Consider the following 15,838-nt stretch of genomic DNA (forward strand, 5'->3'; position numbering starts at 1 on the left):
GACCGCTAGGGGCAGCGCCACTATCGCCCCTACCTCTCTACTCTACCCTTACTCTACCTCTCTACCCTACCTCTCTACTCTACCTCTCTCTACTCTACCCTTCTACCTCTCTACTCTACCTCTCTCTACCCTACCTCTCTACTCTACCTCTCTCTACTCTACCCTTCTACCTCTCTACTCTACCTCTCTCTACTCTATCTCTCTCTACTCTACCCTTCTACTCTACCCCTCTACCTCTCTACTCTACCTCTCTACCCGACCTCTCTACTCTACCTCTCTACCCTACCTCTCTACTCTACCTCTCTACCCGACCTCTCTACTCCACCTCTCTACCCTACCTCTCTACTCTACCTCTCTCTACTCTACCCTTCTACCTCTCTACTCTACCTCTCTCTACTCTATCTCTCTCTACTCTACCCTTCTACTCTACCCCTCTACCTCTCTACTCTACCTCTCTACCCGACCTCTCTACTCTACCTCTCTACCCTACCTCTCTACTCTACCTCTTTACCCGACCTCTCTACTCGACCTCTCTACTCGACCTCTCTACCCTACCTCTCTACTCTACCTCTCTACTCGACCTCTCGACTCGACCTCTCTACTCTACCTCTCTACCCTACCCTTATTCTACCCCTCTACCCTACCTCTCTACCCTACCTCTCTAGTCGACCTCTCTACTCTACCTTTCTACTCTACCTCTCTACTCTACCTCTCTCTACTCTACCCCTCTACCTCTCTACTCTACCTCTCTCTACTCTACCCCTCTACTCGACCTCTCTACTCGACCTCTCTACTCGACCTCTCTACCCGACCTCTCTACTCGACCTCTCTACTCGACCTCTCTACCCTACCCTTACTCTACCCCTCTACCCTACCTCTCTACCCTACTCTTACTCTACCCTACCTCTCTACCCTACCCTTACTCTACCCTACCTCTCTACCCTACCTCTCTAGTCGACCTCTCTACTCTACCTTTCTACTCTACCCCTCTACCTCTCTACTCTACCCCTCTACCTCTCTACTCTACCTCTCTCTACTCTACCCCTCTACTCGACCTCTCTACTCGACCTCTCTACTCAACCTCTCTACCCTACCTCTCTACCCTACCTCTCTACTCAACCTCTCTACCCTACCTCTCTACTCTACCTCTCTACCCTACCTCTCTACCCTACCTCTCTACTCTACCTCTCTACTCGACCTCTCGACTCGACCTCTCTACTCTACCTCTCTACCCTACCCTTATTCTACCCCTCTACCCTACCTCTCTACCCTACCTCTCTAGTCGACCTCTCTACTCTACCTTTCTACTCTACCTCTCTACTCTACCTCTCTCTACTCTACCCCTCTACCTCTCTACTCTACCTCTCTCTACTCTACCCCTCTACTCGACCTCTCTACTCGACCTCTCTACTCGACCTCTCTACCCGACCTCTCTACTCGACCTCTCTACTCGACCTCTCTACCCTACCCTTACTCTACCCCTCTACCCTACCTCTCTACCCTACTCTTACTCTACCCTACCTCTCTACCCTACCCTTACTCTACCCTACCTCTCTACCCTACCTCTCTAGTCGACCTCTCTACTCTACCTTTCTACTCTACCCCTCTACCTCTCTACTCTACCCCTCTACCTCTCTACTCTACCTCTCTCTACTCTACCCCTCTACTCGACCTCTCTACTCGACCTCTCTACTCAACCTCTCTACCCTACCTCTCTACCCTACCTCTCTACTCAACCTCTCTACCCTACCTCTCTACTCTACCTCTCTACCCTACCTCTCTACCCTACCTCTCTACTCAACCTCTCTACCCTACCTCTCTACCCTACCTCTCTACTCAACCTCTCTACCCTACCTCTCTACCCTACCTCTCTACCTGACCTCTCTACCCTACCTCTCTACCCTACCTCTCTACTCAACCTCTCTACTCTACCTCTCTACCCTACCTCTCTATCCTACCTCTCTACCCTACCTCACTACTCTACCTCTCTACCCTACCCCCTACCTCTCTCTACTCTACCTCTCTCTACTCTACCCTTCTACTCTACCCCTCTACCTCTCTACCCTACCTCTCTACTCTACCTCTCTACCCGACCTCTCTACTCGACCTCTCTACTCGACCTCTCTACCCTACCTCTCTACCCAACCTCTCTACCCTACCCTTACCCTACCCCTCTACCCTACCTCTCTACCCTACCTCTCTACTCTACCTCTCTACTCTACCTCTCTACTCTACCCCTCTACCTCTCTACTCTACCTCTCTACCCTACCTCTCTACCCTACCTCTCTACTCGACCTCTCTACCCTACCCTTACCCTACCCTTACCCTACCCCTTTACCCTACCTCTCTACCCTACCTCTCTACTCTACCTCTCTACTCTACCTCTCTACCCTACCCCTCTACCTCTCTACTCGACCTCTCTACCCTCCCTCTCTACCCGACCTCTCTACTCGACCTCTCTACCCTACCTCTCTACCCTACCTCTCTACCCTACCTCTCTACTCAACCTCTCTACTCTACCTCTCTCTACTCTACCTCTCTACGCTACCTCTCTCTACTCTACCCCTCTACCTCTCTACTCTACCTCTTTCTACTCTACCTCTGTACTTGTAGTGTAGAAATGTAACCCTAAAGTACCTCTCTACTCTACCTCTCTACTCTACCTCTCTACCCTACCTCTCTACTCTACCTCTCTCTACTCGACCTCTCTACTCTACCCCTCTACCTCTCTACCCTACCTCTCTACCCTCCCTCTCTACCCTACCTCTCTACTCTACCTCTCTACCCTACCTCTCTACCATACCTCTCTACTCGACCTCTCTACTCGACCTCTCTACTCTACCTCTCTACTCGACCTCTCTACTCAACCTCTCTACTCTACCTCTCTCTACTCTACCTCTCTACGCTACCTCTCTCTACTCTACCCCTCTACCTCTCTACTCTACCTCTTTCTACTCTACCTCTGTACTTGTAGTGTAGAAATTTAACCCTAAAGTACCTCTCTACTCTACCTCTCTACTCTACCTCTCTACCCTACCTCTCTACTCTACCTCTCTACTCTACCTCTCTACTCTACCTCTCTACCCTACCTCTCTACTCTACCTCTCTCTACTCTACCCTTCTACTCTACCCCTCTACCTCTCTACCCTACCTCTCTACCCTCCCTCTCTACCCTACCTCTCTACCCTACCTCTCTACTCTACCTCTCTACCCTACCTCTCTACCCTACCTCTCTACTTGACCTCTCTACTCGACCTCTCTACTCGACCTCTCTACTCTACCTCTCTACTCTGCCTCTCTACCCTACCTCTCTACCCTACCTCTCTACTCGACCTCTCTACTCTACCTCTCTCTACTCTACCTCTCTACCTCTCTCTACTCTAACCCTCTACCTCTTTGTACTCTACCTCTCTGTACCTTTTTGTAGTGTAGAAATTTAACCCTAAAGGACTCACGTTGTCATGACCTTCTGATTCTCTGGAAGCTCACAAAAAATACAGAAACTTTAATTTAAGAAATGAAATCTGGACGTAAATCTGAGCGTAAACCATATGATCCTACAACGTCCCAGTGAGGTGTCACCTCCATGTCTGCTGGAGGCCTGCCAGCTCTGGCTTAGAGCGTAAGGAGATTAGAGCAGCTCGTCCTGAATCAGCAGACGGAGAAAAGGCCTCTGTCACCTAACCCTCTGCTGCTGGTTTAACCCCATTAAATAAAGATGTAGCGGGCCAGATGTGGCCCCCAGGCCTGTGGTCTGACACCCTGGTAGCAAAATCGCAAGTCTCTTCTTAGCTTGAAAGGTTTGCATCCAACATTTGCAGAGGATGAAATTAGAAAGATGAATGATGATTGTATTGTAATGATGATAGTAATAGCTGTATTCCATCTTTTAGATTTGTTCACCTGTCTGCCTGCTCAACTGTCTCTCAGTAGATCTGAATCCTTACGCTCAGATCGAGCTTCCTCAAACTGACACTGGATTATCTGCTCTAAAACAGTCTCTATCTGGGATATAATCACTGTCCAAACAAATCCATATTCACCTTGGCACTGGTTTAATGGAAAGTTAAGTTGCCACGACAACAATCAAATCCCAACCACCGGCGCCGTGCTTTCTGTTTGACCTGCAGGTAAATCGGTGAAGGTACAGCGGAAGCCGGGCGTGGCGCCAAGCACGGAGGGCGGCACCACACAGTCCCCGAGCAGCAAGCGAAGCTGGGGCCCCGGGGGGGCAGCCCAGCGGCCCCTGAGGGACCGGGTCCTGCACCTCCTGGCCCTGAAGCCCTACAGGAAGCCCGAGCTGCTGCTGTGGCTGGAGCGGGAGCGGGCGGGGTCCAGGGACAAAGCAGAGCTGAGCTCCGTGCTGGACGAGGTGAGACAATTCAGCAGTGAGACCTGGAGGTGGCAGCGGTGGCGCCCTCTAGGGGTGACCCAGGGTGGCACCGGACCCCCCATTCAAGTTCAAGTTCAAGTTCAAGAGGTTATTTGTCTACATACGGTCATACATATATGCAGTGAAATGACACCTGGTGATTACACACAATAAGCTCTTTAAGCTCTAAACACAAAAAATGCTAAAAATATTAAAAATTCAAAAAATGCTAAAATACTAAAAATACTAAAAACACTAAAAATGCAAAAAATACTAAAAATACTAAAAGTGCTAAAAATACTAAAAATACTAAAATGTGCATAATTGACACAAGGTGCTCGTGCAGGCGGCCTCGAGGGGCAGTGCAACAACTGGATTCTGGGTTCTATAATTATATAATAGAATTAATTGTGGGGATGGTGGCTCAGGCGGTAGAGCTGGTGGTCTAGTAATCTAAAGGTTGCTGGTTGGATCCCAGGCTCCTCCGGCTAGCATGCTGTAGTGTCCTTGAGCAAGACACTTAACCCCTAATTGCTCCTGATGGCTGCGTCCGTCGGTGTTTGAACAATTGTAAGTCGCTTTGGATAAAAGCGTCTGATCAATGTAATGTAATTGAAATGTCTGTGTTGTGTTAAATATACATTTGAATCCTCCTTAATGAAACTTACCATAACTTACCTCCAGTACTTACTCACCCCAAATTAATTTCCGCCCCTCTCCAGACCGCCCCTCTAGATGCGTGGAGCAACTGTGAGACAGAACACATGATAGAAAACGTGAAAGCAGCATCATGGAGGCTTTTAACAACTGAGAACAAAAGAAAAACACAGAAAAATCAGACCAGAATAGGAAATGAGATGAAAAGTAGAAACGTGTCTTCTTCTAAAGTTGGCTTTTTACTTCAGCGTTCTGAAGGAAGCTCCTGGGGGAGCTGGTGGAGCTGGAGGTGGAGTGGAAGGAGAGTCTCCACCGGCCCCGTCAGCTGTAGTTAGGGCTGTAGTTATCTGGAAGGAGGAGAATGTTTCCCGGGCGAGTGTTTGAGTCTGAGCTGCAGTGAAAACACGGAGTGGTGGTGATGATTCATCACTTTTTCAGAGACGTCACCGTCACGTCCAACATTGAACCTGTTTGATGTTGTTTCCTTGTTTTCTTCTGGTTGTCTTGTTCCTGGAGCCGCTCTCTGCTTTTTCCAGATCGCTAAACTCAACCCCAAGGACCAGAGCTTCACCCTGAAGGACGACGTGCACCGTCAGTTGCAGAGGGACTGGCCTGGCTACCTGGAGGAGGAGAGGAGCTGCGTCCACAGGCTCCTGGCAAGGTTGGTATGTCAGTACCACTCGGTACTTTCTACCTTGGAGCTCGTTGTTTAAAACCATGACATGTTTTCTAGAGACAACAGAACATAACTCCTCCAGGAAATAAAGTGCAAGGAAACCTCCAGTCACTGTCATCTCACTTTTATTTCCACTCATAACCAGACAAAGCCAGTGAATGGACCCAGGTCTTTAATATTGATCCAGGATGGAGAGAATGACGCGCTCGACCCACGCCCACCATGTACGTGGAGGGTATAAGTGGAGGGTATACGTGGAGGGTGTACGTGGAGGGTATACATAGAGCGTATACGTTGAGAGTATACGTGGAGAGTATAAGTGGAGGGTATACGTGGAGAGTATACGTGGAGAGTATACGTGAAGAGTATACGTGGAGAGTATACGTGAAGAGTATACGTGGAGGGTGTACGTGGAGGGTGTACGTGGAGAGTAAACGTGGAGAGTAAACGTGGAGGGTGTACGTGGAGGGTGTACGTGCAGAGTATACGTGGAGAGTATACGTGGAGGGTATACGTGGAGAGTATACGTGGAGGGTATACATGGAGAGTATACGTGGTGGGTATACGTGGAGGGTATACGTGGAGAGTATATGTGGTGGGTATACGTGGTGGGTATGGGTGGAGGAACAGAGGTTTTTGTGTTCTTTCTTTTGCAGTTTGAGGAGACGCTGCAGGAAGCAGCTTCAGTGTTTTGCTTCAGCTCTGTCATGTTGTTCTGTGTGGCTGTGGATGTGATCTGGGGTTTGTTGAGAAAGATTGGGAAGAGTTGACAAGTTGTATATGTGTCAAATGACTCTTTCTGGAACCTTGTAGTTTATCTTAAAAAAAAGAATGTGTTTGAATTTGTCCTTGTTTTGCAGGAAGCTGCAGCCCCTCCACGGCACCCCGGTCAAAGTTCTCCAGTCCAATCACTCCTTCCACAAAACACCGGGAACTTCTCCCTCGCAGCTCAGTCCGGCCAAAAGCCTCTCGGTGGTAAATACAGACCTAATGAACCGCTCTTATGTTATGAAGCAACATAAGATGTCACATGCTGTTATAAAACAACATTCATTGTACAATTATTTCAGTGACGTGTAAATCTACAACTTGTGTTTTTATTGGAGCTCAATACAATTCCTGTTCCTCTGAAGCCAATGAGATGCATCATGTACGCTTGTAATACCTGACTCATCCACTAGATGTCAGCGTCCTTTTACCAAGTAGAGGGAGAGGAAGTTGAGTTTGGAACTCAAACTGCATCTAAGGCCTCTTTCCCAGACGGAATCGATAACATTGCTGGATAAAAATCATCCGGTAAAGACAGTAGGTACTCACTCCCACATGACCTCCTTTATGGAGAAGGTGCGTATGGAGGCTGTTCCCACATGGATGATGTCACAGATACATGACGTGATGCTCCCCCAGAGCTGTGTGACATCACACCAGACCGGGCGACACAATCGCTTTTTAGACCAGCGCTTTACTCTCACTCCGAATATTTTTTTTTCTTCCCGAAAACCAATAATTCAAAAAAGATGAGTAAAAACCCACTGTTGATGCTTCATTTGGATGGGGCTCCACCCCGTCTTTACGGCCATGTTACTGCTTCCATTCACACACACCTCCATTCACAGCTGTAGCGGCATTTTCCGTAACTGAGGTGGACGGTGGAGATTTACTGAAGCACTTTTACCGAACATGGAGAACGGATCTTGTTCCCACGTGACGCCGATGCACAATATTGCCGCTAGGTTTAAGGATTTCAGTACAAGTGGCAAAGGGGCTTCGTAGTTTGATGCTTTTAAAGGGGAGTCTGGTCTCGTCACCTCGGACTCAACAGCGTTTGGTGAAAACCACAGTGAAGGATGAACCTGTTACCATGAAGCTGAGGTCACTGTGTAAAACTAATCAATAACTCTGATTGATTTTTTTAGAAACGCCCGTTGCCTTCGGACCAGTTGTGTCAGACGCCCAAGAAACGGAGACTTTTCGACCAGACTTCGACCTCTCCGTCCCCCGCGGGCGGCGACCCGGCCCCCCTGGGGCCCCGCGGCAGCAACGGCGTTCGGTCCAGAATGGAGTTTGAGCTGAGCGCCGCTCCGGTACCGGGGAGCCCGAGCGGGTCAGCCGGCGCTGCCGAGCCCGGCCCGGCCACGCCCTCCCCGACGCCTCCCCGGGCCGACGCCCATCCCAGGGCCAGCACGGGGGCCAACAGGAAGAGGAAGTCCAAGAAGCACAGGGACAAGGAGCGCGTGAAGCCAGACTGGGCGGAGACGAGCCCCGAGCAGGAAAAGCTCCACGGTAAAAAGAACCTCGCGTTGGGAGAAGCAGGTCACATGACGCGTCAAGCTCAAAATAAACCACATAGGTGTTTCCCAAACTGGGGTCCGCGGACCCCCAGGGGTCTATGGGTCAGATGCAGGGGGTCCGGAAAAAACGACCTAAATGTGTTTCTTGAAAAGGCCAAAAAAAAAAGCTTAATCCTGGAATGTAAAATGTACAAAATGTACAAAATACAACTCACCCAGTTATACAAGTACTCCTCGCTAGTTTTATATATATACACATATATCATATATATACAAGTACTCCTCGCTTAACGACCCAGTTATTTATATATATGTGTATATATAGTTTATATAGTATATATAGTGTGTATATATAGTATATATATTATATATAGTATATATATAGTTTATATAGTACATATAGTGTGTATATATAGTATATATATTATATATAGTATATATATATATATATATATATATATAGTTGATATAGTGTAGTATATAAGGGTGATGAGGTGCTTGGTATGGTACACAGTGTACAATACAGACTGGTCAGAGAGCTGGTTAAACAGGTCATTCAGTAAGTAGTACCTGTATTCAATAAATAATAGTATAAATATACATGCCTTGATGATGTCATTCTTTATATAACCTGCCTATCAAGTGTTTTTAAGCTCAATAAACACAGGTAATATTTAACTGGAATTTCTCCCGTTTGTCCAGGAAATGAATCTTCCAGGACACGTTGAGATGAAACTCTGATTAGTATCAGTATGATGTTCTACCTTGTATCTCCTCTGACCTCTGACCTCTGATTAGTATCAGTATGATGTTCTACCTTGTATCTCCTCTGACCTCTGACCTCTGATTAGTATCAGTATGATGTTCTACCTTGTATCTCCTCTGACCTCTGACCTCTGATTAGTATCAGTATGATGTTCTACCTTGTATCTCCTCTGACCTCTGACCTCTGATTAGTATCAGTATGATGTTCTACCTTGTATCTCCTCTGACCTCTGACCCCTTTACTTCTCTTTCTTTGCAGAACAGGAAGGAGCGGCCACGCCCGTCCACCTCGGCTCGGACCCGGAGCCCGACTACTTCCTGTGAGTAGGGACCTGGAGTTGACCTGGAGCTTCCTCCAGATGCTTCACGTGGTTCTAGACGCCTACCCCCTCATTTGCATATCCAACTCTGATTGGCCCGTTTCTGGTGGGACACACCCACAGGCTGTTGTAGCCGGAGGGCGGGACTTTGAAGTTGCCGCCTCTCGCCTCAAATTCCAATGAGAAACAGATTTAGAATGAATGAATGAATGAATGAATGAATTAATGGATGAATGAATGGATGAATGAATGAATTAATGAATGAATGAATGAATGAATGAATGAATGAATGGATGAATTAATGGATTAATGGGTGGATGATCGAATGGATGAATGACTTCCTGTGGCCCAGAGTGGAAGCGCCGCTTGCTGCTGGTGGTGCTGGTGCTGGTGGTGGTGCTGGTGCTGGTGGTGGTGCTGGTGCTGGTGCTGGTGGTGCTGGTGCTGGTGCTGGTGGTGCTGGTGGTGGTGACGCTAACACACGTCCTTGTTGCAGGACGTACTGCTCCATCTCGGCGCTGGAGCAGCGGCAGCGCTACAAGGACGACTTCTGTGCTGAGTACGATGAGTACCGGGCCTTGCACCAGCGCATCGGCGCCGTCACCCAGATGTTCATCCAGCTGGGGTCCAAGATCCACAGCCTCACGCCCGGCACGCAGGAGTACCAGGTGCTGCTGGACCTCTGGAGCTTCTGGACCTCTGGACATTCTGGACCCCAGGAGGTTCTGGACCCCAGGAGGTTCTGGACCTCAGGGGATTCTGGACCCCAGGAGGTTCTGGACCTCAGGGGGTTCTGGACCTCAGGAGGTTCTGGACCTCGGGGGGTTCTGGACCCCAGGAGGTTCTGGACCTCGGGGGGTTCTGGACCCCAGGAGGTTCTGGACCTCAGGGGGTTCTGGCTCAGGAGGTTCTGGACCTCAGGGGGTTCTGGACCTCAGGGGGTTCTGGACCCCAGGAGGTTCTGGACCTCAGGGGGTTCTGGCTCAGGAGGTTCTGGACCTCAGGGGGTTCTGGCTCAGGAGGTTCTGGACCTCAGGGGGTTCTGGCTCAGGAGGTTCTGGACCTCTGGGTCTCAAAGCATCTTCTCTTTCTTAAGTAAAAACAAACCGTGACTCAAACTGCTCTTGGTCTCTGCAGCTCATGGAGGAGCAGATCTTACAGAAATACAGGAAGTACAAGAAGGTGACATTCCTGTGTTTCCTGTTTCCTTTTTTTCCTGTTTCCTTTGTTTCCTGTTTCCTGTGTTTCCTGTTTCCTTTGTTTCCTGTTTCCTTTGTTTCCTGTTTCCTGTGTTTCCTGTTTCCTTTGTTTCCTGTTTCCTGTGTTTCCTGTTTTCTTTGTTTCCTGTTTGCCGTGTTTCCTGTTTCCTGTGTTTCCTGTTTCCTTTGTTTCATGTTTCCTTTGTTTCCTGTTTCCTGTGTTTCCTGTTTCCTGTGTTTCCTGTTTCCTGTGTTTCCTGTTTCCTTTGTTTCCTGTTTCCTGTGTTTCCTGTTTCCTGTGTTTCCTGTTTCCTTTGTTTCATGTTTCCTTTGTTTCCTGTTTCCTGTGTTTCATGTATTTCCTGTTTCCTGTGTTTCTCCTCCATGTCCCTCCTCTTCCTGCTCCAGAAGTTTCCTGGTTACCGGGAAGAGAAGCGACGCTGTGAGTTCCTGCACCAGAAACTGTCCCACATCAAAGGCCTGATCCTGGACTACGACCGGGCCCAGGGGCCCCGCTAGCGGCTCCGGACCGGGACCGGATCGGGTCTGGAACGGGACCGGAGCCGCGGAATCTGAGCTTTGTTTCCTGTGGTTCTGCTGGATCCTGGTTCTCTGGACCCGGCGCAGAATCAGAGTTTTATGTTTCATGTGTTTCTGACTCAACCAGCTCAAAGGAATTTATTGGGAAGATCCTGGTTCTGGATCTGGATCTGGATCTGGATCTTATTTATATATTTATGTTTATGTGAAGTTCTCTGTCTTCGCTGACATTTACAGAAACAAAACCTTGTGACACAAACACTTCAGTCGTTCAGTTTCCAACTCAGTGAATTTCTATAAAACTACAAAACATCTGTAAAAATATGAAAATATGGAACCAGCTTGATGTGGAACCAGCAGATTTTGGTTTTCTTTCAGTTTCTTTTCTCCTTTGAAGCTGAAACAATCGATCATCGCGTTTTAATTCAACATTTCAATTTAATAACATTTTAATTTAAATTTTTGATTAAAAATGTTACTTCAACATTTTAATTTTACAATTTCATTTAACTTTTGAAATAAACAAATGTAGTTGAACCCGTTCATTTGAAATGGTAATGATCCTTTGACTCGGATCCTTTTCATTTCATTTTGGACGTTTCTACCGAGTTTCAGGAAAAAGTTTCAGCGCCTTAAGATCCTTTTAAATCCTTATTATGGGATGGAAAGCCGTCCCTGGTCTTTTTCTTCACGTTGACCGTTAAAGGGCAGCTCCGCACAAAATGATGTGGCGATGCAAATCCTCAGGGTTACTGGGATTATTCTGGGATGTTGTTTTTCTGGGAGGTTTGTGTTTCTCTGGGTTTTACAACAAAAGAAGAAACTTCCTGTTTGCCAAAGTTTGTTTGAGGGAAATATCCAAAGTTCCGTCTGATGAAGGAAATAAAAATCATTCCCAAAGAAACAATTCATGTTTCACTGACACTTCATAAAAGGTCTGAACGTTTATACGAAACTACTGGATGTAAACGTTCCTCCTGTCGTCCATCAATCATCATGTCCATCATCTCATCTGAGGCCAAACAGCCACTTGTGATACTTGACAATAAAAGTTCCTTCTTCTTGCTCCCGGTGCCTTTAAAGGAGGAAACCAAAGCTGTTGCTGGCGTTGACCCCTGGTCGTCATGGCAACGTGACGTTCCACGTGACATCACAGTCTATCCTTTTTTTGGGGGACTGTTTTGGGTCTGAACTCACAATCCTCAGAACCTCGGAGGGCGTGACCAGGGCGCTTCCTCCGGGTCCAATCCGGTTTTAAACGTTGTCTGTTCAGGTTTTAATTTTAATTTGATGCGAACAGAGAAACACGGCGTCTCCATAGAAACATTAAATGAACATTTTCTTTTATTAATCGCTGCAAACTGTAATGTGTCACTTTTTGTCTGTTCTGGATTTGGGTCTGAAGGGAAAGTCAATTTATTTTTGCAATTTTTGATGCTTTTCCACAAAGCTTCATGTGAAAAATGAATAAAGATCTTCTCAACTTGTTCTGACTGTTTCAGTGTCTTTTGACAGACTGTTTTTTTCACCATTTGGAGTGGAACAGTTGTTGTGATGATTAAGGAAGTTCTAGGCATTAACCAATTTGCTGAATAATTTCTACTCAAATTCTTACATTATAAATCCAAATATTTACATAATTAACCCAAATTAACAAATTGCAAACCTGCCGTACATGTGTCGTTCAAATCCACTTCAGTCTCCTGAAGCATTTTTAGAAAGTTAATGAAGTTGTAGAACAGACAAAAACTCTTCAAACAAGATCATATATTAAGAATTTATTTCAAAACACACATTACACTCATGACAAATATCTATTAAGGCACTCTTCTATTGTTATTATTATTATTATTATTTTTATTGTTATTATTACCCCAGATACAGTAAAAACAAATCTTTGAATTAATTCCATGTGGATAAAGAAGCTTCTGGAAAGCGTCACACTTCCTTCCTTCCAGGGATGAATAAAATGTTCTTTTATTTCATCTTCAACTGGTTTGTGCCTGAAACTGGCAGCGAGTAAGTTTCACCTCCTTTCAGTGTCAAGCAGAAGTTTTAATTATTTCCTCCCAAAACCTCAGGTACGAAGACGATGTTGTAAACCTTTAACTGTTAAATTCACACACAAAAACAACAAATCTAAACGGACTCTAGAGAGCAGCAGTTATCTCGTGCTGCATCAGCTGATGTGGAAAACGGCCAAAGCAGGAATCTGTCGGACACTAAATCTGCTTCCATTCACGTCATCCAGTTTTGCCCTAAATATCCTTGAAAAATCATCTAATATTTCCCTTGAGAAGCTGACATTCCCCTTCCAGTGTTGAGATATGCGGACAGACCTGTGGCTGAGCTGCAGACAGACCTGTGGCTGAGCTGCAGACAGACCTGTGGCTGAGCTGCAGACAGACCTGTGGCTGAGCTGCAGACAGACCTGTGGCTGAGCTGCAGACAGACCTGTGGCTGAGCTGCGGTGGGACCTGCGCTCAGGGTTTGATCCTCAGGTTTGGCTTCAGGACCGACAGGATCCCCAGCAGAGAGGACACCAGGCCGCAGAGTCCCACCACGCCGGCATTTGAGCGGTAGATGCCCAGTCGGTCCAGGGGGATGAAGAGGTCGCAGGCGTTCTTCAGCGTGTCCAGGGCCACGTCGGGGTTGCTCCTCAGACTCTCCTGGAGCAGGAAGAGGAAGGCGTCCAGCTGAGGCACCAGGACCTCGGCCACCTCCGGGCTCTGGCTGAGGTTCCGGCTCAGACGCCGCTTGTCCCGCGCCCTCTGCGACATCAGCTGCGAGATGACGTAGACGTCCCTGCTCAGGTTCATGACCAGCGACAGGAAGTAGAAGCGCGAGGCGTTGAGGCTCCACCGCTCGGTGTCCAGGTCTCGGATGAGGCCCACGGACCGCGCCCACAGCACGTTGTCGCACAGGAAGTAGAGGCCGCGGTTGATGTTGGCCACGGTGAGGCAGAGGCGGAGCACGGGGTCCGGGAGGTGGATGGTCCGCTTGGCCGCCTCGATGGCACTGACGGTGTTGGCCAGACGGAGAACTGAGGAAGGAATCCAAACATCAGCACAAACACAGTCGACTGGAAGCCACAGACGAGGGTTAAAAGGAGCAAGTTCTCCTTCCATGATGTCAACAGTTAGAACATGATGTCAACATTATGAACGTGATGTCAACAGTGAGAACGTGATGTCAACAGTTAGAACATGATGTCAACACTGTGAACATGATGTCAACACTGTGAACATGATGTCAACATTATGAACATGATGTCAACAGTGAGAACATGATGTCAACAGTTAGAACATGATGTCAACAGTTAGAACATGATGTCAACATTATGAACATGATGTCAACAGTGAGAACATGATGTCAACAGTTAGAACATGATGTCAACACTGTGAACATGATGTCAACATTATGAACATGATGTCAACAGTGAGAACATGATGTCAGCATTATGAACATGATGTCAACAGTGAGAACATGATGTCAGCATTATGAACGTGATGTCAACAGTGAGAACATGATGTCAGCATTATGAACGTGATGTCAACAGTGAGAACATGATGTCAGCATTATGAACGTGATGTCAACAGTGAGAACGTGATGTCAACAGTTAGAACATGATGTCAACAGTTAGAACATGATGTCAACACTGTGAACATGATGTCAACACTGTGAACATGATGTCAACACTGTGAACATGATGTCAACAGTTAGAACGTGATGTCAACAGTTAGAACGTGATGTCAACAGTGAGAACGTGATGTCAACAGTTAGAACATGATGTCAACAGTTAGAACATGATGTCAACAGTGAGAACATGATGTCAACACTGTGAACATGATGTCAACACTGTGAACATGATGTCAACAGTTAGAACGTGATGTCAACAGTTAGAACGTGATGTCAACAGTGAGAACGTGATGTCAACAGTTAGAACATGATGTCAACACTGTGAACATGATGTCAACAGTTAGAACATGATGTCAACACTGTGAACATGATGTCAACAGTTAGAACATGATGTCAACAGTGAGAACATGATGTCAACACTGTGAACATGATGTCAACACTGTGAACATGATGTCAACAGTTAGAACATGATGTCAACAGTGAGAACATGATGTCAACAGTGAGAACATGATGTCAACAGTGAGAACATGATGTCAACAGTGAGAACATGATGTCAACATTATGAACGTGATGTCAACAGTTAGAACATGATGTCAACACTGTGAACATGATGTCAACACTGTGAACATGATGTCAGCAGTTAGAACATGATGTCAACATTATGAACATGATGTCAACAGTGAGAACGTGATGTCAACATTATGAACGTGATGTCAACAGCCTGTGAACATCATGTGAACATGACGTCAACAACATGTCTCTGGAACTCACGCTTCCTCCCTCCGCTCATGCTGGACTCCAGGCTCTGCAGCCGAGCCACCAACGGCTTTCTGTCCGGGTTGTCCCGCAGAAGGTGCTTGGATAAAGCGCAGGCATACTGGATGGTCCTGCAAAGAGAACAGCCGTGAGAGCGGATAAGACGGAACGGAACCGGGTCCGCCGGAAGGATCGGAACCGCGGGACCCACCGGAAGATGCGGTCTCTGCCCTGGCTCTGGCTGGTGAACTGCACGAACGTGTCCATGAGAACGGGCTGCTCCAGCAGGACAGACCCGCGCACAAACGCCGATTTGCGACCTCGCAGCCGGTGAATTGCAGTGTTTCTGGGGGACCCGCTCGGACCGACCCGCTCGGACCGACCCGCGGAGCGAGCTGAAGATTCACGGAACTTCCGGAACTGAACCTGGAGGAGTTTCAACATGGAGGAACTGCACCCCGGGGCGGTGTTTAACTACGGACGGTTTACGGGACGGACCGGTCCAGGAAGTGACGTAAGTAGTGTGACCAGCGCTGTTATAATAAAATGTACTTTTAATTTTTTTTTCTCATAAGAAGTTTAGGTCCGTGGTTCAAACGCATCACAAATGTTTATCTGCCTCA

General features: G+C 47.3%; 2 protein-coding genes across 3 annotated transcripts in view; one reads left to right on the plus strand and one right to left on the minus strand.

The window, feature by feature from the left end:
• The window catches only part of LOC307232096 (RNA polymerase II elongation factor ELL), a 33,560-nt gene extending 21,341 nt beyond the window's left edge, over positions 1-12,219 (plus strand). Inside the window, exons 5-12 of the mRNA XM_080002977.1 lie at positions 4,131-4,372; positions 5,566-5,690; positions 6,566-6,680; positions 7,622-7,988; positions 9,021-9,081; positions 9,578-9,749; positions 10,219-10,263; positions 10,689-12,219. Coding sequence (XP_079859103.1) covers positions 4,131-4,372; positions 5,566-5,690; positions 6,566-6,680; positions 7,622-7,988; positions 9,021-9,081; positions 9,578-9,749; positions 10,219-10,263; positions 10,689-10,799 — 1,238 coding nt within the window. The 3' untranslated portion in view covers positions 10,800-12,219. The remainder of the gene's footprint in view (positions 1-4,130; positions 4,373-5,565; positions 5,691-6,565; positions 6,681-7,621; positions 7,989-9,020; positions 9,082-9,577; positions 9,750-10,218; positions 10,264-10,688) is intronic.
• A 378-nt stretch (positions 12,220-12,597) lies between these two features.
• On the minus strand, positions 12,598-15,616 carry pex11a (peroxisomal biogenesis factor 11 alpha). 2 transcript variants are annotated; one of them, XR_013844197.1, is made up of 4 exons: positions 15,427-15,616; positions 15,231-15,346; positions 13,206-13,863; positions 12,598-13,159 (listed from the first exon to the last, which is right to left on the minus strand). XR_013844197.1 is itself a non-coding variant. In XM_080002026.1 (3 exons), the coding sequence occupies exons 1-3, from the start codon at positions 15,480-15,482 to the stop codon at positions 13,304-13,306; spliced, it is 732 nt and encodes a 243-aa protein (XP_079858152.1). In that variant the 5' UTR covers positions 15,483-15,616; the 3' UTR covers positions 12,598-13,303. The 2 variants fall into 2 exon arrangements, 1 of the variants encoding a protein (XP_079858152.1); XM_080002026.1 differs by having other exon boundaries at positions 12,598-13,863.
• Positions 15,617-15,838: the final 222 nt, after the last annotated feature.

Source organism: Zeus faber (genome assembly GCF_960531495.2).
Source record: "Zeus faber genome assembly, chromosome: 6".
Classification (NCBI taxonomy): domain Eukaryota; kingdom Metazoa; phylum Chordata; class Actinopteri; order Zeiformes; family Zeidae; genus Zeus; species Zeus faber.